At 46.2% G+C, this 26,773-nt stretch overlaps 1 protein-coding gene across 4 annotated transcripts in view; it reads right to left on the reverse strand.

Annotated features, from left to right (window-relative positions):
• LOC139052528 (uncharacterized) overlaps window positions 1-26,773 on the reverse strand; it is a 330,782-nt gene that overhangs the window by 21,400 nt on the left and 282,609 nt on the right. For all 4 annotated transcript variants that reach the window (XM_070529643.1, XM_070529644.1, XM_070529641.1 and 1 more), the window contains one exon: window positions 25,320-25,496. In XM_070529643.1, the coding sequence (XP_070385744.1) occupies window positions 25,335-25,496 (162 nt within the window). In that variant the 3' untranslated portion in view covers window positions 25,320-25,334. The remainder of the gene's footprint in view (window positions 1-25,319; window positions 25,497-26,773) is intronic.

Here is a 26,773-nt window from a genome sequence, read left to right on the forward strand (position 1 = left end):
GCTGTCGCGACAAGCTACGACCATACCGCGACACTTGCGGCTATGGTTGCCATACTCGTGACTGTGGCTTTCACTCGAATGCTCTAAACATGGGTTTATATACTATAAACATGGGGGGGGGGGAAGGTGGTAGTGTAATGGTTAGCGTTCCGAAGCTCCCAAATGCAGAATGCTGCGAATACATACGCTCTAATCCCGGTGGTTTGTTTGTGAACACAGCTTTCTGTGCTCTCTGGAGTCGGCGAAGCTCAGAATGAGGCGGAAGCCCGACGACAACTTCGCCGTCAGCGTGAAAGGATAAGCGGGCGTGCGAGGTCACACCTAAAGCCGAAACGGCCACCATGTTATGAATAGAAAGTTAACTTGAACTCAATTTCTCAGTAATAAACGCTGAATAAAACACCGACGTCATCCTGAACAACATCAACAAGTGCCGTTGTACTCGATCTTCTGATGCCGCTGTTCGCAAGCTTTCTATTCTTGTGCGCGTTTGTGTGAGGGGGGGGGGGGGCTGTGATCTTGTACCGCAGAAACGACCCTCGGACACGATCATTGCGCCTCCTTTTTCTCAATAAATGAAGGTATTTATTTATGTATTGATTTATTTCGGACAATAATGCATTCTTTCATTCGTGAATTGCTGCTAAAAATACCGAGTAGTGTAAGAGGTAACACTGGAGAGAAAACGGGGAGCGAAGTCGGCGAAAAGGGTTTGAGATAGCTAAATTGAACGTCAATGCCGTGTTTAAAAAAGCCTGCGACTTCAGTTGCTCAGGTCAGCAGAAAGGCTTGAGGGGTAGCATACCGTTGGGCATATCTGGTAACTGCAGTGATAGACACACACTTTGCGGGAATAAACAGAGGAATTGGGCCCAGTGAGTCGGACATTCTTTTCGAGCTCTGACATAGTTTGAAAAATGAATCTGGCGAAGTATGATGCACAAAATAGTATATGCCGACCTAAATGAATCAGCGTGGTAGCACTTGCGCGAGACGCCATGGTGGCATGCCACCAGGACATCATGAAGTTGCGACGATGACAGTTCAAGTACTACGGCGAGTTCGAGATCGAGTACTACGGCGCTTATTGATCTTATTCAGGAGGAAGTCATCGTTTTATTCAGCGTTTATTTCTGAGAAAATGTGTTCAAGTTACTTTTATATGCAACGAAAGGGCGGGCGTAACAAGGCAAAAACTAAAAGCATTTCATTAGAGTGTTCATGAGTAATCTGTATAGATTACGTGCTACAATCATACCGAGAATACTACTTAGAGAATACATTTCGAAAACAAATTCACTTATTATTGCCGTGCAGTAAATAGGAAGTACGCATTAAAGAATTTCCGCAATTTTACAGTCAAAGCTGCAGTAAACATTACGAAGACCGTTCAGTTTCATAAAAAACGGCGGCATTCTACGTAAAAAAAAAAAAACGGATGAGAGCTCTGTTTTTCAGATACGGAGAGCCATCCGTAATTTTATGTGGAGGGCAACTGAGCATGTTAAGAGCAAAAAAACTTGCACGCAAAGAATATAAAGAAAAGACACGGCCCATACTCACCGGCAGTTACATAATATCGCTATAGATTACGTTGTTTGAGCATTATTCATAGGTGAATCGTCAATGCAAACACACAAACGGAAGAGGTTTCAGCAGTGCCGCAGCTTGCCACCCTTCATCGCTTCTACACGACGGGTTGCATTCCTCCGGCGCAACGGTACAGAGTGAAGAGCGACTGGAAATGGCGGTGTGCGGAGGTGGTATGCCTGTTGGATTTGGGATTTCACTCTGAGAACAGGAAGGAATCGACGATAGACTGCTACAGAAGTAAGTGATTTAAGTGTCCTTTTTTCGTCGTTAGTGCACGTCGCACTGGCGAAATGCACCGCGATGGCCGGTGACGGGCTCAATTATGTTGTGGGAGCACGCCCTGTACCGACATTCCTGCTTCGCCATGAGGATGGATAAAGCAGAGGCTTAGCGAGTCTGTAATAAAGGGTGTAGAGTTTGTTGTGGTGATTTCATATAGAGTACATTGAGGCGCGTAGGCAATATCAGCATCGATGACGTTTGTTGCAGTCCGTTGTCGGCAGTATGTGGCAGCTGGTTTACTGACATTGGCATTCCAGTTTGCACTGCGCTACGCTGTGTATTTCGCATTCCAAAATAAAGTGAAGTTACTGTTCTCTTTAGCAATCTCGCACGATGCGATGTAACACTATGTTAGCCGTATTTGGCGACGCATTGCATCACAGCGAAATTCGATTTTCCTTAAGCTTAGGACGCAGTGTCCTGGCTTGGCGCGCATAATCGCTGTGTTCATACTCGTAATTGAAAGATTGCTTCTGGAAGTCAAAATTTCCTTGTGTATGAAAACCTCATAGAGTAGGTTGGATGCGGTGCCCCTACATCACAATGAAAGGACGGTGTAGCCTACCTGCTGCCGTAACGTCGTGCAGTCTGCAGTGTTAGGTAACACTGATGTCACATGGTGCCCATTACTTTATGATCGAGCCCCAGCAATCGTGCGCGATCGCAATTCAAAGTGTCCGCGTGATACCCAGTAAGGGTCGCTGCAGAAGAAATTGATTATTTTGTTAGCTTGTAATCGGCATCAGATGTTTCTAGAATGTTTTCTGTTTTGTTTTTACTTCTGACAGCTACCAGGCTGACAATCAATGCTCTGACGCAGTACGTCAGCATTTCACGTATACTGGGAGTGGATTGCCACGTAAATTCTGCCCATATGCGGCTGTAGTGGTAAAGCAAATGCATGTGATATGTAGTTTTTAACGTAACCTTGACACAGAATAGCGGTGGTCAAAAGTGTCTAATGTACTATCGGCGTCAAATGAAAGTTGAACAGCGGAGCGCGTGGCCCAAGCATACGTGAAGATATAGTGCGCGCCGTCCAGTCATCACTATTGACAGGCGCGCACATTCGATTTGGCCGCACTGCACGATCCCCCTCTAGTGAGATAATTTCGCTTCTGTCCTGGGTCTTACATTTGAAAGGGAGGATATAAAAAATGAAAACGAAGCTAAAATATTGCAGTTCACGGCGAGTCTTGTCGCACAGATCGCCGAAGCCACAAGTGCTGTCAGCGCGAATAGCGGAGCGCGTGGTGCAGTTTGCACCGTCATCGCCCGCACCGCGCGGGAGAATCTACCTTGCGATGACGGTGCAAACTGCACAACGCGCTCCGCTATTCGCGCTGACAGCACTTGTAGCTTCGGCGATCTGTGCGACAAGACTCGCCGTGAACTGCAATATTTTAGCTTCGTTTTCATTTTTTATATCCTCCCTTTCAAATGTAAGAACCAGGACAGAAGCGACGCACTAGAAGGGGGATCGCGGAGTGCGGCCAATTCGGATGTGCGCGCCTGTCAATGGTGATGACTGGACGGCGCGCACTATATCTTAACTTGTGCTTGGGCCACGCGCTCCGCTGTTCAACTTTCATTTGACGCCGATAGTACCTCCATAGTTACAAATGTTCCAGATTTGTATAAAAAATTAAAAGAAATGTCTACACTGATGTTAAAGGCTGGTTCTAATACGGACTGTCTCTAGTTGCAGAGACTAATTTTCAGCATATATGCATCACTACAATAACTATTCTAAAATGCATGTTGTAAGTTTAGAGCAAAATTTCTGCTGTTCTGCCTAATAAAAGATGCTTCATGAAGCCTTTTTTTTAAAGAGTTGAACGACACAATTCAATATACCAAACTATACCACGGCAATCAGTAATTCGGTGACAAGCTTACGTTCAAGAGTAATTGCATATGAAAATGCTTTTTGCTTTAGTGGGGACGACCGGTTTCAAATTACTAGATATTTGTATTTGAATTGTAGCTTTTGCACCAGTGAAGGATGTCTATACGCCGGTTTGCGCTCAGTTTCTCAGCCAGGGGGCCTGATTGCAATGCCAGCGTGCCACAGCAGTCTGTCGAGTGGTGCTTTTCGTTCTGGTAAGCTGTGCCATTCTAACGCATATGCATATGCATACGCCTTGCATATGAAATTTTAATGGGCAGTGGCTGCAAATGTTGGTGGAATGACGAGGCCTATGCAAGTAGAGTAATTTTTGCAGATGTATTCGAAAGATAATCGATGATTTGTTTTCCTGTGGCAACAAATTGGCTCATCACGAGCACGTCGACTTGAAAGTGATATTGTTTCATACCTGGCTTTGGTGCACATGTGAGTGGTGTTTGAAAAAAACTAATAGTGCCAGAGTTCAACATTTCAGGTAACAGCTAAAACGTGCCCCACTAAAATAATTGTTTGTCTAGTGTTGCGTCAATGAGTATGAAAAAACACTGCACACTGACCCCTAGCACTGTCGTGCATGGGCTCCATGGTAACTAAGTTTAGCCACTAATAAGCTCACTGTCAGCTAGTGTTGAGCTAACTATAATAGGTGAATGTGCGACGCCGTAAATAACTGCGAACTTGGAAGCCAACATAACAATGTAAAATTATAGCGTGAGCTCGCAGCTGTGTCGTGTTGTCCGGCGACCAAAATATATGATTTTTTTAAAAGGGAATTAACAGTGCAACTGCCAGTATGAAGTGACGGCGGCAGACACATCAACATATTCCCTTTGTCGTGTGTGTAGTCCTGTTCGATTCCCTTTTAAACGTGCACCAAGCAGCCCAATTCAGAACACGCCTGTCAGTTTTATCTGAATACTTAAATTTGCCAAGCAGGTTAAGTGATGACACGCTAGCATTGCGGGAGCTATTCTGCAAGTTGTGTATGCTTTGAAAATGTGTCATGAAGATACTTCACTGCTAAAAATTTGGCGTACATCGGCACAAAGCAGCATCAATAGCTACGTTGCTCCCCCATGTTGCGTCAAGGGTCCGTGCATGTTTCGTAAGATAATCCTTGAGTCGTCGCCCGGTTTGTCCTACATAATTGCTGCTGCAGGACAGTGGGATGTTGTAAACAGCACCAACTGTAGCACCTATGAATTCCGGCACATACTTTTCGATGCAAACTTCACGTGTTGGCCTGCTCAGGTTAAGAATTTGAACGTGCCCAGAATGCTTGGCGCTGAAAATAAAAAGGTAGTTCCAACTCTCTGAGCAATTTGCTTGAATTGACGGCTGCCTTTGTGTACAGATTGCATAACAGTCATAGACCCTGGTTTCCTCGAAGTTGTCTGACCTGAGACGTCAGCTACGTCCAACTCCATTAAATGCTTCTTGGCGATGCATGCCAAAAGGCAGTGCGAACGCACTGTTAAAAGCAAACATTGTACTGGGTTATGGAAGCTCCCCTCCACCTCAGGGTGGTAGTGCTCTCTGATGTTCCTGTAGCAACAACATGCATCAGTGTTCAAGTGCACCAATAGGAAAGGTAAAAACACCTTTGAGTGTGGGTAACAGCTCCAGCTCGATGCTCACCACAGGAAATCTTCAGGTCCAGATAGCGGAGCTAGCCTTTCAGTAGTAGTTTTGCTTACTTGTACATGCGCGCCACTTTGTAGGAGGCATTAAAAAGTTGCTAAACTCCTTTATTTGCCACTTTTCACCGCCGAGAACACTGTCAATTAGTCGTAAAGCACTAGATACTGTGAGAACCAGCGTAGTAAGGGTATTCTGCTTCATTGGAAACTTTCTACCCTATATGACGTGAAGTAAGGCTAGTAAATGGGTAGAGTGATTCGTTTTCTGTCTACTCTGCAGTGCTAGATGAGTTTATGGAAGGGAGAAAACTCCCTTCCAAAAGACGAAGCGCCAACAAAGGCAGCATGCTAAGAAAGAACAAAGACAGGTCAAGGCGCTACTTGCAACTGTTTCTTGAGGTCAAAAGCGGCTGAATATTTACCCATGGGGAGAGAGGGAAGAAAACAAAAGCACTGATTATGTGAATAGGCATTCGCGAGAATACGGAAGATGTATATGAAGGGAATCACAATATCAACCAAAATCTAAAACTTATCAAAAACATGCATTCATGTGTGTAAATATTCAGAGACGGGGTGCTGTCACAGGTGTCCCCTCTTTTCTTTATCTGGTTGGCCCCCAACAGTTCACGCGCCAGTGTCTACTTCTAAGCATGCTTGTTGCATCATGAAGCCTTGCTTCACATACTTGCTTATTCTCATTCTTGCATGCCTTGCAATGAAGCGGCAAGATTGAGTCTTAACCATTTTTCAGCGAAAGCTTATGCTCCCGCAGGCGTTCATTATTACATCAGCCAGTTTGATATATTCCTTCCCACACGTCAGCGGTATGCGGTATACGACCCCTTCTTCATAATTCACAGAAGGGATTTTGTGTTTAATAGAACAGTCTATTTTCCTAGAGTCATCCGATCCAATCAGGCGGCACAAACTAGCAAGTTTTCGGGGCACAGAAAAAACAACACGAATGTTGTATTTCATGGCGACATGTTTAAAATTATCCGCCACATTATGAGAATACGGTATCACCAATCATTTAGCTTTCTTTTTCAATGTTTGACTTTCCTCACTGCTTCTTTTTCTTTCTTTTTTCACCTTTTTCAACAACGCCTCCAAAACTATTATTTGTTTTGAACACATATACACATATACACAGTTTACAGGAATGGGAAAGCGACAAGGAGGCTGGCAACTGCCACCGGAAGAAGCACAACGCCTGCCTGCTCTTCTGACGGGAGGTGACAGCAACGCAGAAATGGAAGATAGGAAGGAGGGGAGAAGAGAGGAAAGGAAGAGCAACAAGACAAATCTAATGACTAAAGTAGAACACAGTACACTATGCACGTTGTTCTGCCCAGTTTCGACTCTGCAGCCGGAATTAAAGTGACGCCGCGTCAAACAACCTCCACAATTATCAATCACATCCATGGCTAGTTCGCTACGCGGCTAATTGTGCGCTCCACGATGAGACGCCAAGTACAGCTGCACGCAATCACGGTTTCACCGGTAGTCCGTTCACAAGGTCACGCTACTAGAGAATGTTGAATGTTCACGCTACAAAGTTAGTTAACTCTAGAAATGTTAGTAGGGCGCGATGGGCCTGATTATGTTTCGATGCACAACCACAGGGTATAAACATTCCTCGAGTTCGCGCACCACAGGCCATGGAGATGATAGTTTCTCACTAGCGACATGCGCTGCGCACTGAAAGCGGGACACTCAAATATAAGGTGCTGAGTGTCTCGTAGCAGCCACCAGGCGTACACAATGGACTTGCCACACGCCCTTGTCTGTGTAAACGTTCGTTCACGTTCACGCAACCAACCCTCAGCTTGAGCAGTTGTGCTCTAGCGCGACAAGGCAAGCCTCGACCGCGAACACGGGGCGGAAACGTTCCATTTGCAACGCGCTGATCTGGATGCTGCTTGAGTAGGTGGCGACGAATCAGCAGACGAGCGTCATCAAGCTTGCGAAAAATTTCTGGGCAATCACAGTTGTTATGAGCGCAACTTGAAGAGAGCCGCTCAGCCTCTTCATTTCCGGCGATTCCTACTTGTGACGGTATCCATTGAGCAACGAGAGATACATCACGTGATGTAATTTTGCCCACAGAGTCAGTAATGCTACGCACAAGTGGACAATCAAGCTCACTGTGTTGTAACCTGCTAAGGGCAGCACGGGAGTCCGTAAAGATGACAACCTTTGATGTAGTTAACTCCTCTTGCACGTATTTCAGTGCAACATTATTCGCTGCTAGTTCTGCAGTTGTTGACGAAGTTGGATGAGGTATTTGAGGAATACGTCGTGCTTGAGTTGATGGGCAGAAAAAAGCTGCAGAGGGGCCTTGACGATCGTTGTGCACAGATGCATCTGTGAAAATTTGAAGATAATCTGGAAACTTTTCGAACATGTGAGAGTGAGCCAATTGGAATATTGCCGAAACAGCCATATCCGACTTTTTGTGCATGTCAGGGATTGTGAGGTAAATGGGCAATATGTTCTTCGTGATACCTTTTATAGGCGGAGACGTATCTGAAGCAGCATGTTCATAAATGGTAGTGATATCCATAAATAATGCCGCCATTTTCCCCATGCGAGATTACGGGCGGTGAATGAGACGATCAAGGAGTGATTGACCATTCGATGCGCGGTGGAGACGCTCAATATGATACAGAGCTCTCTGATCTGCTTGCAGCCTCAGGGGTAACTGATGCGCTTCAGTGAGTAATGCAATAGATTGCGCCTCACGAAGTAATCCAAGCATTAGTCGAAGGGCAACGCGATGATCTCGCTCCAGTTGGGCCATCAAACTAGGTGGTGTGTTCAAAATTGGTAATGCGTACAGCTTGCCTGAGAGCACAGATGACTGGTACACCTGAAGAGCTGTTGTTTGGTCGCAGCCAGCACCTCGAGCAGTCAAGGCGGCCATGTACTTAAGGAGGGAGTAAGATTTGCGTTGTCCAGATTTAACGGCAGGACGCCAAGAGGTGCAGTCTACCACAATTAACCCAAATAATGGTGTTGTCGGACCGAGTTTATAGGCGTTTCGTTGAGATACAGTCGGCTCATTGTTCTACGAGTGCGTTGTTTAGGGTGATATGCTATTGCAGCTGACTTAGCAGGTGATATTGTCACCCTGCTATGGCAACTAAAACAGTTTAGCACCGACAGACTGGGAAAAAACCTCTGCCTTTAGCGATGGCTGGTCCTCGGAGAGCCCCCGCGCAACCACGAACTTCGTCGTTCCCGCCTTAAGGGTCCCGTGTCAACACGTGCAAACCTATTTCGCGTCATTGCTCCCCTCTCAAAAGCGACCGGCCCGGTCGCTTCAAGGGCAGCGGGCTTGCACTATGGGCAAGAGTGCCAACATGAAAAGGCAAAAAAAACACATACAGGAATATACACAATGCTGAAGCGGTTTGTGAGGGTTGCTTAGCCCTGGCGTGCGTAGTACGGCTTCATCCGTACTACGTGGACGACTTCAGCACGTGGACGGCGTCGGTTCAAACCAGGATCAGAGGTTTGAGGCACCACCTCGTAGTTCACATCACTGAGGCGGCGTACGACTTCGTAGGGGCCGAAGTAGCGGCGCAACAATTTCTCTGAGAGCCCGCGGTGTCGAATAGGTGTCCACACCCACACGCGGTCGCCTGGTAAGTACTGGACATTCCGTCGAGTCCGGTTGTAACGGCAGGCGTCGGCATTCTGTTGGGTGCGGATGCGATTCCGAGTAAGCTGGCGAGCTTCCTCGGCTTTCTCGACGAAATCTTCAGTGTTGTCATTCCCTGTGGTTCCGTGGTCTACCGGGAGCATGGCGTCTAAGGGGGTTGTAACGCGACGTCCGTAAACAAGCTCGAATGGTGTAAACTCGGTGGTCTCCTGCACAGCGGTATTGTAAGCAAACGTGACGTATGGCAAAATTTCATCCCATGTTTTGTGTTCCACATCAATGTACATGGAGAGCATGTCGGCTAATGTTCTGTTTAGGCGCTCTGTTAAGCCGTTAGTTTGGGGATGATAGGCTCTGGTCTTTCGGTGGTCGGTGTGCGTCAGTGTGACGACTTGTTGCAATACCTCCGCTGTAAACGCTGCACCGCGGTCAGTAATGAGTACAGCGGGTGCACCGTGGCGAAGCACGATGTTGTGGACGAAGAAGCTGGCGACTTCAGCAGCAGTTCCCCACGACACAGCTTTTGTTATCGCATAGCGAGTTGAATAGTCAGTTGCCACGATTATCCACTTATTTTGCAAGGAGGACGTGGGGAACGGCCCAAGAAGGTCCATTCCCACTTGCTGGAACGGCGCCGGAGGCGGATCCAAAAGCTGGAGGAGGCCGGCAGGCTTGATGGGTGGAACTTTACGCCTCTGACAGTCACGGCATGTTCGCACATAACGCTGAACCGATGAAAATTGGTGTGGCCAATAGTATTTTTGCCGTATGCGCGCTAATGTCCTCGCGAAGCCTAAGTGGCCGGCACAGGGATCGTCGTGACACGCCTGTAAAACTTCCTCGCGCAGTGCACTCGGAACGACGAGAAGGAACGTTTCCTGGCTGTTCTCGAAATTTTTCTTGTACAGGGCATCGTTTCGCAGGCAGTACGACGTCAATCCTGGTGAAAGTGGGAGTGGGACAGCAACGTCAGCTCCCTCGAGATATCGGATGACTGGAAGCAGCTCAGAGTCTGCACATTGATAGTCCCATGCGCACCACGTCGACGACACCAAGAAACGGCAAATCTAGCTCCAAGTCGGAGGATGTCAAGGGAATAGGAGAACGTGACAAGCAGTCAGCATCGCTATGCTTATGGCCGGATCTGTAGACAACAGTTATGTCGTATTCCTGGAGGCGGAGGCTCCAACTAGCGAGGCGACTTGACGGGTCTCGTAGATTGGCAAGCCAGCAGAGCGAGTGGTGATCACTGATCGCTCGAAATGGCCAGCCGTATAAGTAGGGTCGGAACTTGCTGATGGCCCACACGACTGCTAAGCATTCTTTTTCGGTCGTTGAATAATTAGCTTCTGCTTTTGTGAGACTACGACTGGCGTACGCAATTCCACGTTCTGCGCCATCTTTCCATTGAACCAGAATGGCCCCGAGTCCTACGTTGCTGGCGTCGGTGTGTATTTCAGTTGCCGCGGTGTCATCAAAATGCGCCATCACTGGAGCGGATAGAAGGCGTTTACGCAATTCGGTGAAGGCCTGCTCTTGTTCTTCCGTCCATGCAAAGGGCACATGTTGTCGCGTCAGTCACGTGAGCGGTTCAGCAATCCTTGAGAAGCCTTCAACAAAACGACGGTAATAAGCGCAGAGGCCCAGCAACCGCTGAACAGACTTTTTGTCTTTAGGACGAGGAAACTCGGCAAAGGCAGCGAGTTTTTCTGGGTCTGGTCGTACTCCTTGGGAGCTGACCACGTGGCCTAGAAACTTGAGTTCCTAGAAGCCGAAGTAACATTTTTCACGCTTGATGGTGAGGTTGGCCTTGCGTATTGCGGTAAGAACACTTCGTAGCCGGGCGAGATGTTCATCGAACGTGCTGGAAAACACAACAACGTCGTCTAGGTACACAAGACACGTCTGCCACTTTAGTCCAACGAGTGCAGTGTCCATCATTAGTTGGAACGTAGCAGGGGCGGAACAGAGACCGAAAGGCAGCACTTTAAATTTGTACAGCCCATCGGGAGTCACGAAGGCGGTTTTTTCATGATCACGCTCGTCCACTTCGATTTGCCAGTAGCCTGACTTTAGGTCTAACGAAGTGAAGAACTGAGCATGACGCAGACGGTCCAAAGCGTCGTCCATCCGTGGCAGGGGATAAACGTCGCGTTTGGTGACTCGGTTAAGCCGTCTGTAGTCAACGCAGAAGCGGAGTGTGTTGTCTTTCTTTTTTACTAGTACGACAGGCGAAGCCCACGGACTTGCCGACGGCTGGATGACGTCATCATTTAGCATTTCTTGAACTTGACGCTTAATCGCCTCCCACTCCATAGGTGACACGCGATACGGATGCTGACGAACAGGCCGCGCCGACTCCTCTGTAACTATCTGGTGTTGCGTAACGGAAGTGCACTGGACTTTGGATTCCGTGGAAAAACAGCCGGAGAATTCTGTCAGTAGGCCCAGCAGCTGATCCTTCTGGACATCTGCTAAGTCAGCATTAATGTGGACGCGGGTATTCAGGCTGGCGTGAGTTGTTGCGTCTGGTGAAGTCACTTGTAACGTGCCGATATCGGAGAAGTCAGCAATTTCGTTCAGGAATGCCACAGCTGTACCTTGAGGGACGTGCTGATACTCATGGCTGAAGTTTGTCAACAACACTTGCGAGCACTTATGCTGTATTCGAACAAGGCCCCGGGCGAAGCAGATGTGTTTTTCAAGCTGCAGCGGGATATTTGCCTCGGCAATACCCTCATGGCCGTCGAATGCGTCGCAGGTGACGAGGGTCAATACGCTGCTCCTTGGCGGCACCGTGATGTTCTCGTCAACAATCCTCAAGGCGTTGACATACGTGTCGTCAGTGCTGCTCCCTGCTAAGGCCTGCGCCGTCGAAAATGTTACCCGTGACTTTTGTAAGTTGATCACAGCTCCATTAGCCTGCAGAAAGTCCATTCCCAGAATTAGGTCCCTCGAGAAGCTTGGCAGGATAACGAAATCTCCGAGGTACGTAACCCCACGAATGCTCACTCGCGCTGTGCATCTTCCTACCGGGGTTAGCAGATGTCCTCCTGCAGTTCGAATCTGCGACCCTGTCCACTCGGTAGAAACTTTCTTCAGCTTGCAACCAAGGTCCATGCTCATAACTGAGGTGTCCGCTCCAGTGTCGATTAACGCCGTTATTTCTTCGTCGTCTATGGTGACGGGAATGTTCGACGTTACTACCTCTCGTAAGGTGTTCGACTCCGTCTGTACGTCAGCGTCGTTCTGTTTTCGTCGTTGTCATCGTAGTGGAGGATATTGCGTATGGTCGTCGTCAGCGGCCTCACCTCCGGAGGTCGCTGAAGTCAGGTGCATTCGGTGCATTCGAGGTGCATTCGGCGAGAATCCACGAAGCCCCACATGACGATAAGGACAGATTCTGTAGATGTGTCCGGCTTCGCCACAATGAAAACAAAGGGGTTTGTAGTCTGTGGTGCGCCAGACGTCGCTCTTCCTAGTCCTTGCTTCGGCGATGTGTGGTGGGCTGCGAGGCGGCCTGAAGCTTACGTCCATTTGTTTAGTGGGGTGTACCATGCTGCACGCACTTAAGGGTGGCGGACGGCGTACTGCTTCAGCGTAACTCATTTCGGCGTGCGGTACCTGCTGTGGTGCCTCGTACTGTCCAGGAACATGGACGGCCTGTCGGACCTCGGCGTACACCATTTCCGCAATGGAAAGTTGTCCCACAGGGGCCGTGGTCGTCTGCATCTTCTGCAGTTTCTCCTTGACGACAGCCATGATGAGTTCTCGCAAGGCGCCAACGTCGTTACCGAGGGTAACGGCAGAGAGCTCCCTTGAAATCACGGCGTCGCGGTTGTTTTGCCGGGCCCGCTGTTGAAGGGCCTTTTCCATAGTAGTGGCTTCGTCATGGAACTCTGCAAGTGTCATCGGCGAATTTCGAATTAGGCCAGCAAAGATTTCCTCTTTGACGCCACGCATGAGATGGCGCACCTACTTTGTTTCAGTCATCAAAGGGTCCGCACGTCTGAGCAGCCGTTTCATGTCTTCTACGTACGCAGTCACTCGCTCATTCGGGCCTTGAATTCTTGCCTCCAACGCTAACTCCGCTCTCTCCTTCCTGTCCGCCCTGGCGAAGGCATTGAGGAACTGCCTACGAAATTCTTCCCATAACGTCAGTGTCGCCTCGTGGTTCTCAAACCATATTTTCGCGGAATCCTCAAGAGCGAAGTACACGTAACGTAGCTTACGCTCGTGGTTCCAGTCGTTGAGGTGGCAACCCTGTCAAAATGGTCAAGCCAGTCATCGGCGTCCTCTGAAGCACTTCCGTGGAACAGATTCGGCGTCCGGATGTGATTGACGACAACGTGGGATGCTGCAGGAGTGGCGGGAGGTGGTTGGGTCGTCATTTTAGTTCGTTCAGGTAGCAGACCGTGCTGTGGCTGGAGTCCCTGAAGGCGTCGGCTGGCACGTACGTGCACAGGGGTAAGCTCGGTTGAACTACTCGCCGGGCTTGGGTCTGGCGTATGCTCCGGAGATCTTAACATCGACCGTACCACGCACGTCCACCAGAAATGTCACCCAGCTATGGCAACTAAAACAGTTTACCACCGACAGACTGGGAAAAAACCTCTGCCTTTAGCGATGGCTGGTCCTCGGAGAGCTCCCGCGCAACCACGAACTTCGTCGTTCTCGCCTTAAGGGTCCCGTGTCAACACGGGCAAACCTATTTCGCGTCAATATGAGCAGGCCAACTTCCCCCAAGTACTTCGAAGTAGCGTTGAGAGCTCTTTGCAAGCTTGCACGAAGCCGCGGACCAAGGTGCGAAGGGCCGCTTATCCACAGAGCAATGTCATCTGCGCAGACAGCTATGCTCCCAGGGAAGTCAGTGTCCCGAGGCAAACGACTTGGAAGCGCGACGAGTAAGGTGTTAAACAAAAGCGGCGATAATACGCTGCCCTGTGGAACACCACACTTCACATTTCTACGCTCAAAACCAAACAAGGAAAGTCAGACTTCTTCAATTTCAAAATCTGTTCGTCAAAGCTTTCGTGGGCCTTATGACAGCAAGATTTTTAAAGGGTGGATTCAAGGCACATAGTTGAAATTACACGTTTAGCAGCCTTGGAGTACGTAGACTCATACGGCAACAAGTCATTGCGGGTTGGTATACCAACCCGGTGCCCGCAAAGAATTTCTACGGTATTCAATGGCGATACCGTATTGTCACAAAGTGGCGCATAATCTTAAACACGTCGCCGTGAAATGCAAAATTCCTGCTGTTTTTCTGGGCCCCGAAAACTTGCTACTTTGTGCCGCCTGATTGGATCTGATGACTCTAAGAAAGTAGAGTGTTGTATTAGACATACAAATCTTTTTGTGAAGTGTGAAGAAGCAGTTGTATACCGTATATGCCGCTGATGTGTGGGAGAGAGTATATCGGACAAACTGGCAGATGTAATAATGAACGCCTGTGGGAACACAAACTTTCGCTGAAAAATAGTTATGGCTCAAACTTCCCACTTCATTGCAAGGCCTGGGGGAATGACAATAAGCAAATATCTGAAGCAAGGCTTCGTGTTACAACAAACGTGTTAAAAGCAAAGACACTGTGGTGCGTGAACTGTTGGAGGCCGACCAGGTTAAGAATAGAGGGGACGCCTGTGTCAGCACCCCGTGTCTGAGTACTTACACAAATGAATGCATGTTTTTAGATAAGTGTTAGATTTTGGCTAATCTTGTGATTCCCTTCATATTTATCTTATGTGCTCTCGCGCGTGCGCCTTCACACAATCGGTGCTTTAGTTTCTTCTCCATCTGCTGATGGCTATATATTCAGCCACTTTTGACCTCAATAAACAGTTGCAAGTAGCGCCTTGTCCTTTCTTTGTTCTTTCTTACGGTGATGTTTCTGTTGGCGCTTCATATTCTGAAAGCTCTGAATCAAGTAACTCCACAACGCGTTCTACTCTAAAACTACCACTAGACAGTGATATTCCATTTCTGGACCTCAGTGTTTTCTTTGGTGAGTGTCGTGCACTTAATCTATGCCCCGTCTTTTAGGGAGCGAATTCTGACTTTCGCATCAGCGCACTCTTTGGCTCTGAAGGTCTGTCACAGAAGCATGAAATAGCGTCCTCAAAAAGTCGAGGAGAACGCCTAGACCCAAGTCAAACATTGGCCTACAGTGGGGGGACCACTGCTACATCACATTCTCTAGGTTAGCCATAGTCTCAGAAAAACTGTTGGGAGAGCTAGAACATTTATTGATCACGTCAAACAATCTGGGTTCAAAAAGGCGAATCAGACCAGGCCATTATGTGAAGTGTAACAAGAGGCACATGCAGCAGTTCAACTGTGTGGTTGTTTACAACATCCCGCTATTCTGCAGCTGCAAGTAGGCAGGAGAAATAGGCCTAATATCTGTGTGTGTGTGTGTGTGTGTGCATTTAACCAAAAGTCTTAGCCTTCTCCCATCTTCTCGTGCTGTCCCCAAGTAATCGGTAGGTGTCACATTCTTATAGAATTTCTAGTTATGAGATTCATGCTTTGGAACATGAACTGAAGCTGCCAAACGGATTACATAATCCATCTACATGTGTTGGTGTAGATAAACGTGACTGAAGTAGGGGTAGGGTATCATATGTGCTTGTTTAGCACTAATGCACTTTTGTTTCCAGAGCTTACTCGCCCTGGTTGCTCAGTCGCTATGGTCTTGGGCTGCTGAGCACGAGGTAACTGAATCGAATCCCGGCCACGGCGGTGGCATTTCGATAGGGCGGAATGCGAAAACACCCATGTACTTAGATTTGTGTGCACGTTAAAGAACCCCAGGTGGTCGGAATTTTCGGATTCCTCCACTACGGCGTGCCTCATAATCAAAAAGTGCTTTTGGCACGTAAAACCCCATAATTTGTTTGTTTTTGTTTCCAGAGCTTGTGACACAGTGATTCAAAGTATGTCTGTGAAAACGGTGCTGCACGTTGCAAGGAAATGTTACAACACTTGTAGGCAAAGCTCGGTGTTGTGAGAGGTTATAGAAACTTGCTTTTCACTTGCTTTTTGCAAGTTTTTAGAGCATTTCTTAAAGATGCTTCTTTAAGTCCTACGTGCAACATGTTGATGACTCACCATGAGGCTGTTAACAAATATATCCTTTATGCCATCCGTTTCTAAAGACTACACGAATATAATTATGGAGACATGCTCCTTGAAACAATTTCTCGAAACAGCATTGCAAGATAACACCTGGTGGTCTCTATCTCTTACATCTGCTGTTCTAGACATCACAATTGTAATAAAACTGCATTTAATAGATGCACAGCACAGGCCCCATTTTGTTTTATCATACTTCTTTGTCTTTCCCCCTCCTGCCCCTTGTCTGATTTCAGTAACTTCTATCTGCAAGCCGCCATAAAATTGCTTCAACATTATTGACTGATCCCAGTATTTTTTTCTAACGATTCTCGCATGTTATGTAAAGAAAATTAACTTGATTAGCCTGACATGAAGATGAGTTCGAAATTATTTATTGTACTCGCTTGGTAGCACTGAAATGTTTCTTTATACAATATAACACTTGCAATTCACCTTTTTATTGATGGGTACCTTTAGACATATGGTTAGTTATTCACCAGAAAGGATCCCGCATTTTCTACGTTCTGAGTATAGGTTAGACAGTCACTTCTTGCACTTCACAAAGAGTGACCTGTGGTTGCTAGGAAATACAGTTTTACTTAGAATTTTCCCACTTGCAATATGATTCTGTGTGCTAGCGTGTATTTCATAGAGTTGAGGCTCCATGGAAGTACATTCTGTCATTGAATGTCTGTGATGGTTAAGCAGGTTGACATTATCTAATTAGAGCTTCTTATATTGTGGGGCACTTGTTTGCAACTTAAGCTTGTGTGGTTTGGTGCTGTCAGTGTAAGCTTAATGCTTTTTCTTTGTTCTCCCAGGAAGGACTCAAACATTGCTGAGGAGCCATTTCACCTGCCGCCACACTAATATTGTATCTGGTAAGTTTTATTACAGGTTTTATTTCGTGTAGTACGTGCCATAATTGTGTACAATGTGTTCAAAACTTCAGTGATAATAAAAGATGTTCAAGTTCATTAGTGATGCAATTGCTGCTCACTGCTGAATTTCTTTCCAAATTAAATGATAAGCCATCCAGCAAGTGCCGCTCTCCTGCCTAATTATACAAACCTTCAAATACGGTTAATTATTTATCACAAATATACAGCAGTCGGGGACAGCTGTTCACAGCAACAATTTCACCACATTTACTTACATGCAAAAGTGAGTCAAATATCAGGTATACTTATGAAGTTTTATCAAACAACGTTCACCATCATATCGCATACTTCATTGAAAAGTTTGTTGCAGAATTCTCACTTCTATGAACAGATCAACAGTTGTCGAACGATGGTTACCTCTGCAGCCAATGTATGGGCAAGAGGCTTGTCTTCAGAGCACTAAGAGACTTCGCCATGCAGCTTGAGCTGATCAGTAGGAAGACATTACGTAGGATAGGAACACAAAGCATCAGCGGACCTCTTCGATTATCAGTCGCTGACAGTCCTGGACTGCTTAGGACTGCTGTCCCGCTTTCTATTTTTTCAATCAGCTTCGGAAGCTCCGCCCACCAGTCCGAGTGCTGCCAGAATCGCATTCGTTTTAATAGAAGTCACAGACTGTCTGCGGACTCTCAAAGCTGTCAGCAGATATTTGCTCGGACATATGCAAGTAGCTAGCAGACGACGGCTGTCTTAAAAAGATGCGCATGGGCTTGACGCCATGTTTTAAAAGAGGTTGTGTGTTTGTGTGTACTCTGCGCGTTCCAGACGGAGAATATCGTGTTCTTAGCTATGGCTTCCGTTACATCGGTGCTTCATGTGCCATAATGCGAGGTTTTCATCAGTGGTCTAATTGATGCAGCCTTAGTCCTTGTGTTTTTTAAGAGCAAAGCACAGTGATAAGGCGCAAATGCTTGCTTTTCTTAATGTGTTTCGTGAAATCATTCATGAGCATTGCTATATGCATAGTAAACAGATAGATTTCGCTTTTCAGATTAGTGAAACTGGTGTGCGAGGAAACATAGCATAGTGCATGTAGAAATTTAATGCTGGTAGCTTGAGTGGTGTACAGGGTGTCTCACGTAACCTGAACGAAACATTAAAAATGTGCAAATGCCATGTATCTGGACAGAACCTAGGTAATGTTGTTTGCCGTCGCTTGGAGATACTCATATTTTTTTCATTCCACCAAATTAAATAATTACTCTTCGTTAATTAATCATACCCGCCGTGGTTGATCAGTGGCTATGGTGTTGGGCTGCTGAGCACGAGGTCGCGGGATCGAATCCTGGCCACGGCGGCCGCATTTCGATGGGGGCGAAATGCGAAAACACCCATATAGTTAGATTTAGGTGCACGTTAAAGAACCCCAGGTGGTCCAGATTTCCGGAGTTCTTGTCTACGGCGTGCCTCATAATCAGAAAGTGGCATTGCCACGGTAAAATCGCTTAATTTAATTCTTTTGTAGTTTATCAACTTCTCAAATGTTATAAGTAATACGAAAGGCGTAGCCAGGGGGTGGGGCTTATGGGGCTTCAGCCACCCCCCTCCGCCGAAATGTTTTCATGCTGTCATCCACCGCCAGCGAAAAGAACCTCCAGCGCTAGAAATCATTCTGTAGTTTGTCTAGAATGTCCTCCTCCCACTCGAAAAGACAGTTCGGCGTGGACATTGCGAAATTGGGCTGCATTTCGTGGCAACGCTTATGCACGTGGAGTCGCATAACGCAGGCGACCCCACCCAAGCACAAAGTTTCAAGGGCGTTTTGATTGCGAACGGGCTAGTCGCAGCATCTCGCGGAGATCGCGGAATCTACGGAGCCCATGGATTTCAGTTCTGAAATAGTATGGGTACAAATTTCTCATAAACGTTTGATGAGAGTAATGCATTTACATTTCCAAAGTGGTCCTTTAGGTTTTCAATTTCAGAACTTTGTGGGTTTAATGTTGTTATAAACGTTTGAGGTCAAGGGTGCGTTGACATTTCTGAAGTCGTACTTCGGACCATACAACGAGACAAGCCAAATCACCACACTATCTGACAAGTTGACAAAGCATGCAGCGTGGTGCTATGAGACAAAGTGTTGTGGTGGTTCGTTTTTGCTGTAATGTCAACGAAATTAATATCAACATCTTTTTTTTTCACCTGCGCCAAAGCAACCATGTCAAGACACTAAACCAGCAAAGGTACCCCTATTATTATTTATTTTTCTTCTTGGACTTCTATTCGTGAGGACACATTGAGTTTCTTCATTTTTTTGTTTTGTTCTCGCCACCCGCGGGCTGCAGGAACCCGCCAGAGCGCATGCGTTTTCTTTGTGTTGCACCGACCGTCACGCGGCGCACGTAGATGCGCGTTCGTTTTTCTTTGGCCGAGTGGATTTTCGCCTGGCAAAGTTTTGGACGCTTTCTGGCTAGCAGAGGAGTAAAATAAACAATGCGTGGTCGCTTGACGTCATCACTGCGGGGCAGGGTTGACACATTTGGTGATTTTTCGCCAAATTGGCTACTTTTAGAGGCTCCTGGCGCTTGAAAATCGTGTTTGGCGACTTGCCAATTTTATGGCTACTTTTGTATGTGGTAATTGGTATAGCTAGTGGCTGAATTACACTCCCTCCCCCCGGCGGCCCCCTCGAAGCAACAACCTCTAACGTCACATCTTCAGGGCCACGCTTTCGTGTCTTGCAAGCTCCGCAAGCAAATTCAGGAGCTGAAAATATATCTACCACAAAATATAGCCACCACACGCTCAGTGGGCCTCTTCCACTTATCACCCTGAGTGGTTCTGGACTGCTCGAGATGCTTCATATGCAACGCTCATTGGCTGAAATCAACGCCTCGGTCATATTGGGACTGTCATTGACGGATAATTGAACAGGCCCAAGCAGCTCCCTCCGAGTAACAGGAAATAACCAATCTTACAGGCAATGTTTTTGCGACATTCGAAGGACGGAAGCAATAGGTGATGTTCTAATATAACCCCAGCGACGGTTACCTCTATAGAGAATCTCGAAAACCATGGTTCTTCGCGTCAGAAGCGACTGCAACAACTAAAAACACGTCATGTCAGCCATGACATTACAGGCGCCATTGTATACGTGACTATATGCGACTGCATACCAGGGTGCGTACAAAGTGTGTCGCGTTATAGACTCTTGCACCGGAACGTGTAAAGTGAAGTCATAACGGCATAGAGTGAATATAACCATCTGTGCAAGGACCGCGTTCAGCAAGTTTATTCTACCGAACTGGCGATACCACTTGGCTATGTGAAAGCAGGCAAGTTGTGTTGTGTTGTGTTTTATGGCACACAGGCAACTAAGGGCATCATGCGTCACGCTCGAGGTATAGGAGAATTTTCTGTGTAATTTTATAAAGATGTAAAAAATTGTCGGTGGTGTTGAGTGCTTAAATAGTTAGAGCTATCCAATGATCAAGTAAGAAAAATATTCGAACAATGGGTACGAATAAAAACTTTTAAACGGGGTCGGGTAACCTCAGCGGTCATCCTTGCCTGGGCGAGCATCTCGAGGCTCCTAACCATCATATAAAGTCCTCAGGCTTTTTCTCAGCAATGAGAAATGGCTGTGGTGCATGAGGTGAAGTACTGCGTCATGATTTACATATTTTTAAGAAAACCAGCTTCTGTTAAAAATCTGAAAACGCTAGACATATCCACAATTGCATGGTCACTCAAGAGCAGTGCTGGGTGAAAAGGGATGCATTGATTATAAAACGGGGAAAAACACTTTTTCCGTAGCTTTTCCAGTTTACAACATGAAATTAAAATGTGATTGACTGTAATTTCATCTCCGCAAGTGCAAATTGGTTTGTCTGCTTTCTTCAGCAGAAAGTTGTGTGTAATGTGTGTGTGACCTATACGGAGACGGCAGAAAATGACTTCCTTCAAGCGCTTCTGGTGCACGTATGACTTCCATTCACCTAGAACTGGTTCTATTATTTGTAGCTTGTTATTTAGTTCGTTGTTCCAAGTGGACTGCCATTTTTTCTTTGCATTACTATGTAGTAAGTTCAGTCAATCTCTATAGGGCATATTTACATTCTTACTTTGCTTGCCGTAAGCTTGAGCAGCGCACAAATCCGCTCTTTCATTGCCTTTTATGCCGACATGACTTGGTACCCAGCAGAGCCTGATGTTTTGGCCATGAGCTGGGGCTGCTGTAATGCTGTGTATGAGGTTTCCAAGCAAAGGAGCCATTGCATTTTCAGAATGAAAAGACGTGAGCACACTCAGTGAGTCTGTGTAAACAACACTGTTGGCGAGGCTCTCATTTACTATTTTTTCTATGGCTACACAGATGGCATAACCTTCCGCAGTGAAGATGGAAGCACACTGTGGAAGTCTTACTATGTTATTCCGATTCCCTTGTGCAGCTGCGCTTCCTACGTAAGCATGTGTTATTTAACCGTCTGTGTAAAAAGCTGCAAAATTGCTCTACTTTTCTTCAAGTGTGAGGAATTCTTGTATTATATGCTGTTGCGGAATTAGTTTTTTTACGGAAGTGTGTCAGACTGAAATCACAGATTTCAGGAACATTGTGCCATGGCGGCAGTGGACCTCGCTTTTGTGCAATGTTTGGCAATATGTCTAGCATGCCGAGGTTTTGGCACATCTCTTCGAAACGCAGGAGGATTGGCCTAATAGCTTGTGGTTTGTTGTTAACCAGTGTTCTTGATGGGCACTTTGTGACTATGGGGTAACATAGGTGTTAGAGAAGGGAACGGATGTTTAGAATGTACGAGCATGTGAGCATGGCTCTTCTATCTGTGAGTGATGGCTCATTGGTTTCTACATGGAGACTGTTTATGGGTGATGTCCTGTATGCACCAGTGGAGAGACGCAAACCTAAATTATGGACTGGATCTAGCCGTTTCAGGTACGATGGTCTTGCTGACCCATACACTATACATCCATAATCCAGGGTAGAGCGTACTACAGAGCGGTAAATTTCTAAGAGACAAGACCTATCGGCTCCCAGTGTTTTTCTCGACAGCACTTTGAGTATGTTCAGGGACTGAGAATCTTTTTTGTTTTCAAAGCATTTATGTGAGCCAGGAAGGTGAGCTTCTTGTCAAATGTTACATCTAGAAATTTATGTTCATTTTTTATGGGTAGATCTATTTCGTTCAAGTTTAGGGTGGGATCTATTTGTACGCCTCGTCTGAGTGAGAAAAGAATGGCCACCGATTTCTGTGGGGAAAAACGGAAACCATTTCTCTCCGCCCATGTTGCTAGTTTATTTATTGTTAGCTGTATTTGTCGTTCGCATGTTGATATGTTCGAGGATGTGCAAGCTATCTGCAGATAATCTATATAGACAGAACACATAACGAATCTTGGAATTATTTTCCTGATAGAATTCATGTTGACAATAAAGAGTGTTGGGCTCAAAATACATCCCTGAGGTACTCCATTTGCCAGGATGAAATTCCTTGAAAGGGTTGAGCCAAGGCGGACATGAAATGTATGGTTAGACAAGAAGTATTTAAGGCAGTTCAACATCCTGCCGCGGATGCCCAGTTCAGCCAGGTCCTGACTGATCCCAAACCTCCACGTTGTATCATATACACTCTCCAAATCGAAGAAGACAGATAGACAGTGTTGCCGGTGTATAAAAGCTTCACGAACAGTATTTTCAAGACGGACAAGGTTGTCGACGGTAAAGCAAGCCTTTTTAAAACCGCATTGATGGACATCCAGGAGCTCCCGGTCTTCTAACACAAATGTTAGTCTGATATTCAATAGACTTTCAAAGGACATCGCTAGACAGTTAGTCAGAGCTATGGGCGTATAGCTGCTAGGAAGGGTGGATGGTTTTCCGGGTTTTAATAATGGAACAATAATGGCCATCTTCCAGGCTTCGGGAAGTTTCCCCGATAACCAAACTTTGTTAAAAAAATTTAAAAGTGCCTACACAGCAGGTTCAGAAAGACGAGTTAACATATGATAATGTATTTCGTCTGGGCTAGGTGCAGTGTGCTTACCAGCGGACAGTACTCTAATAATTTCCTGAACTGTAAGTAAGTCATTATAGGGTTCATTTGTACCGCCACTTTCACCAGTTTTTGTATTTCAGGAATGATTCTGGATAGTGAGATTAACTGGAGACCGCAGAAAAATATTCTACCAGAATATCTACCTGTTCTATATTTTTCTGTTTACCAGGGTCAGAGAGAAATGGAACCGTGAATGGGGAGTAGCTGCCATTTATCTTTTTTACCATCTGCCACATTTGTTTTGAAGTAATTGTGCTATTTATTGAGGACACGTAACTTTGCCATGAAGTTTTTTTCTGCATTACGGCGAATATACCGGGCGTTTGCTCTGAACTTTTTGAACTTGATGAAATTTGCCTGCGTTGGGCACCTACGAAAAATTCCCCAGGCTTTGTTTTGTGTCCTGTTTGCGTCTCGGCATTCATGTGTGTACCAAATTTTGTGATTCTCCTTTACTACTCCTGATGACCGTGGAATTGCCAGGCGTACAGCGGTTAAAATGGAGTTGGTGAGAGCTTCATTCAGTTAGTTTATGCTTAAATCATCTGAAACTATTTTATCTAAGCTGGCCCTTTCTTTAAGAAGTGCCCAGTCGGGTAAATGCAACTTCCACCGTCGTGGCTTTGTTGGGATGACTTGTGGTGGAGAGGTTAGGCTGATAAATACAGGCAGGTGATCGCTGCCGTATGGGTTCTCGATGACATTCCATATAAAATCGCTAAATATAGGGGGTGAACTAAAAGACTAATCTATGGAACTCTTTTTTCCCGTGCTCGGAGAGCAGTATGTACTTTTGCCGGTGTTTAGGAGGCAGACATCATTACTTAGAATAATATCTTCTAAAATACGGCCTCTGTGTGCACTTCGCCAAAAACCGGAGTGGGCGTTAAAATCACCAACAAGCAGGTATGGCTCTGGTAGCTGTTCTAAAAGGGTTTCTAAATAATTAAGGATTACTCTTAGGTGTGGCTCAAGATATATATTGCATATTGTGATCGTCTTAAAATGAATGACAGTGACGGCAACAGCTTCGCATTTGCTTTTAATCTAATTAATCTGCAACTGAAAAGGAGTGTTTAGCTATCATTTGTGCCTTTGGAAAATTTCGACCATATCTGCACGGCCGTCCCTTCGAAGTCGTTACCGACCATCACGCCCTATGTTGGCTGTCGGCATTGAAAGACCCTCCACTTACAAGACATCGACATGCGCGTTGTCTATCTGTCTGGCCGCAAACGCATCGACGCGGACGCTCTCTCTCGCTCCCTCACGTCAAGTGACATGACTGTCTTTCTGCCATCGACTCGGTGTTTTCGTCACCAGCGCTCATCGATATGGCTGCGGAGTAGCGCAATCATCCGTGGACAGCGGCTCTTTTGGATTGCCTATCTGACTCCCCAGCGACTCGCCCTTTCCACGCTCTCCGCCATCGGGCTTCTCACTTTACGGTACGGGATGAACTACGCTTCACACGTTCGCGAGTGGTTGTTCATCGTCTCTCGCCGCCTTCGCGCAGATGTGTGTTCCGCTTTCCACGCAGACCCACAATGCACCCAAGCTGGCCTCTTCAAAACGTACACCAGGCTCCGCTTGCGCTTTTATGGGCGTGGGCTGTACAGTTTTCTGCAGACGTACATCTGCTCATGTTCAGAATGCCAACGCCGCAAGTCTCCTGCTAGCCGTCCTTCTGGTCCCTTGCAGCCAATCATTTCAGTTTCAATTTGAAGTGTAGAAATGACAAGCTTACTAGGAAATCAAAGTGGGCAAAAAAAAAAAAAGAGCTCGCCGCACCTCTGCGCTTGCGACGCTCGACCATTCAGCTACGGCGACAGCTGCCCCACGTCGACATTCTCGGGCGCGCATTACGAAATCTAACGTAGTCAACTGTTCGACGAAAACTCGTCTGGCGAGGAAACACATTGGTTCAAAGAAAACGTGCACTCGCCAAGAATAGCCACGCGCCCAGATCTTCATTGTGATCAAGTGACCCGTGCGGGGCCCGAAGCGTGTGTTCTTTGTTTTTCTTTTATTCCTCGCGAGTGCACGTTTTCTTGGCAGCAAAATCTAACGTAGTTTTCTCTTTTTTTGAGCCCAGTTAAGCCTCCACATTTAAGACGACCCGAAGGAAGGAGTGACCACAAGCCTTACCTGGAAATTGCAACCCTACTTCTTATTCCCCAACCTCCCTTCCTTCAAAGCTTTGCTCCCGGAAGCTGCCCCACCGATGGCAGACTTGCGAGCTGCTGTGCGGCTAAGGCGCCGCTCGGTCTTTTCTTCCTTTTTCGGATCCGCCTTGTCATCGTGTTTGGTGATCGCCTCCTCGGGCTGCATCGTATGCGAAATATAAAGTCAAGCATTACGCGTACGTATACATCCTACGAGAAGATTTAGAATATGAAAAACGTTATGTTGTCCATAACCTTCACACGCAATATAGTATACGTGATGTCCGGCAGTATTGTTGATATTTTTGGGGAAACATTTTGCTTCAGGGAAAACGTTTATTCACCTGAGGCTTACACGAAGCTGCAAGGAAGAAACCATACAGTCTCCGCAGAAACAAAGTTTCTTAGTTAAAAAGAAGAATGAACGAAAAGAACCACTGCGGCAACTGAAAGCGTATCCAACAGCCTTATGGGGGCGGTCGTTTAACTCGTACCAAGCATTTCTTTAAAAAAAACGGCCTACCAAACCAGGGACAAAGCATCTTTTCTGGTTGCATTGAGCAGCCAAGTGAAGATTCTACAAATAAGCAAGAAGTTTATTGACTAGTTGCAAACATTTTACAATAATTTAGATCATTCCATCAATTGAAATTTGTAGACCACATTTCAGAGTAAGCCTTACTTATTTATTTATTACTGCAGATCAATGTCGTCCAGGGAGGATGGCAATGCGATTCGCAAGATGTCTGTATTACAAAAAGGAAAAAAAGAATCTTTACAGCACCTGAGGACAAAAAAGATGATAATCTATTCATAGAGCGTGTCATAACGTTTTCTCAGGCTATTCTGCGCCAGTACAATACGCGGAAAGAAGGAACCCTATAAATATTAGTTCTCGCAAAGCAAAGCGTTAGAAAGTGTGTTAGGTAATGTCGCGTAGGTATTGTAGACAAAGGGGGCAGAAACTGTGTCTGATCAATAGCTACTTTGCCGTTAAGAAGTAAGCTCAAACATTCAGACGAAATGTTTTCTTCTTGGCTCAAGTAGTTCACTGTTAGCTTTCATTAGTTCAGAAGGAGAGTCAGCGTACTGAAATTTAGAATAGTAGGCCTGACAGCTTTTCGCCGAATCCTGGCTAACTTTTTATTGCTAAATTTAGTGTAAGGATTCCAACCAATGCAACGAAATTCAAGCTACGATCGTATGAATGTTTTAGGTTGCACAGTTTCCGGAAGGCTGACGAGCAAATCTTGTCCATGTGCTGATTCCAAGAGAGGTCATTAGTGATTGTCACTCCTACGTACTTGTAACTGCTCAGCTGTCTAAAAGCAAAATATGTCAGCACACAAATATAATAAAGTGGAGTTTTCTTAAGCGTTACACAAAGATAAAAAGTTTTATCGGTAATAACAGTCATGCTAAAATCTGCGTACCACT

This window comes from Dermacentor albipictus, unplaced genomic scaffold, assembly GCF_038994185.2.
Source record: "Dermacentor albipictus isolate Rhodes 1998 colony unplaced genomic scaffold, USDA_Dalb.pri_finalv2 scaffold_26, whole genome shotgun sequence".
Classification (NCBI taxonomy): Eukaryota; Metazoa; Arthropoda; class Arachnida; order Ixodida; family Ixodidae; genus Dermacentor; species Dermacentor albipictus.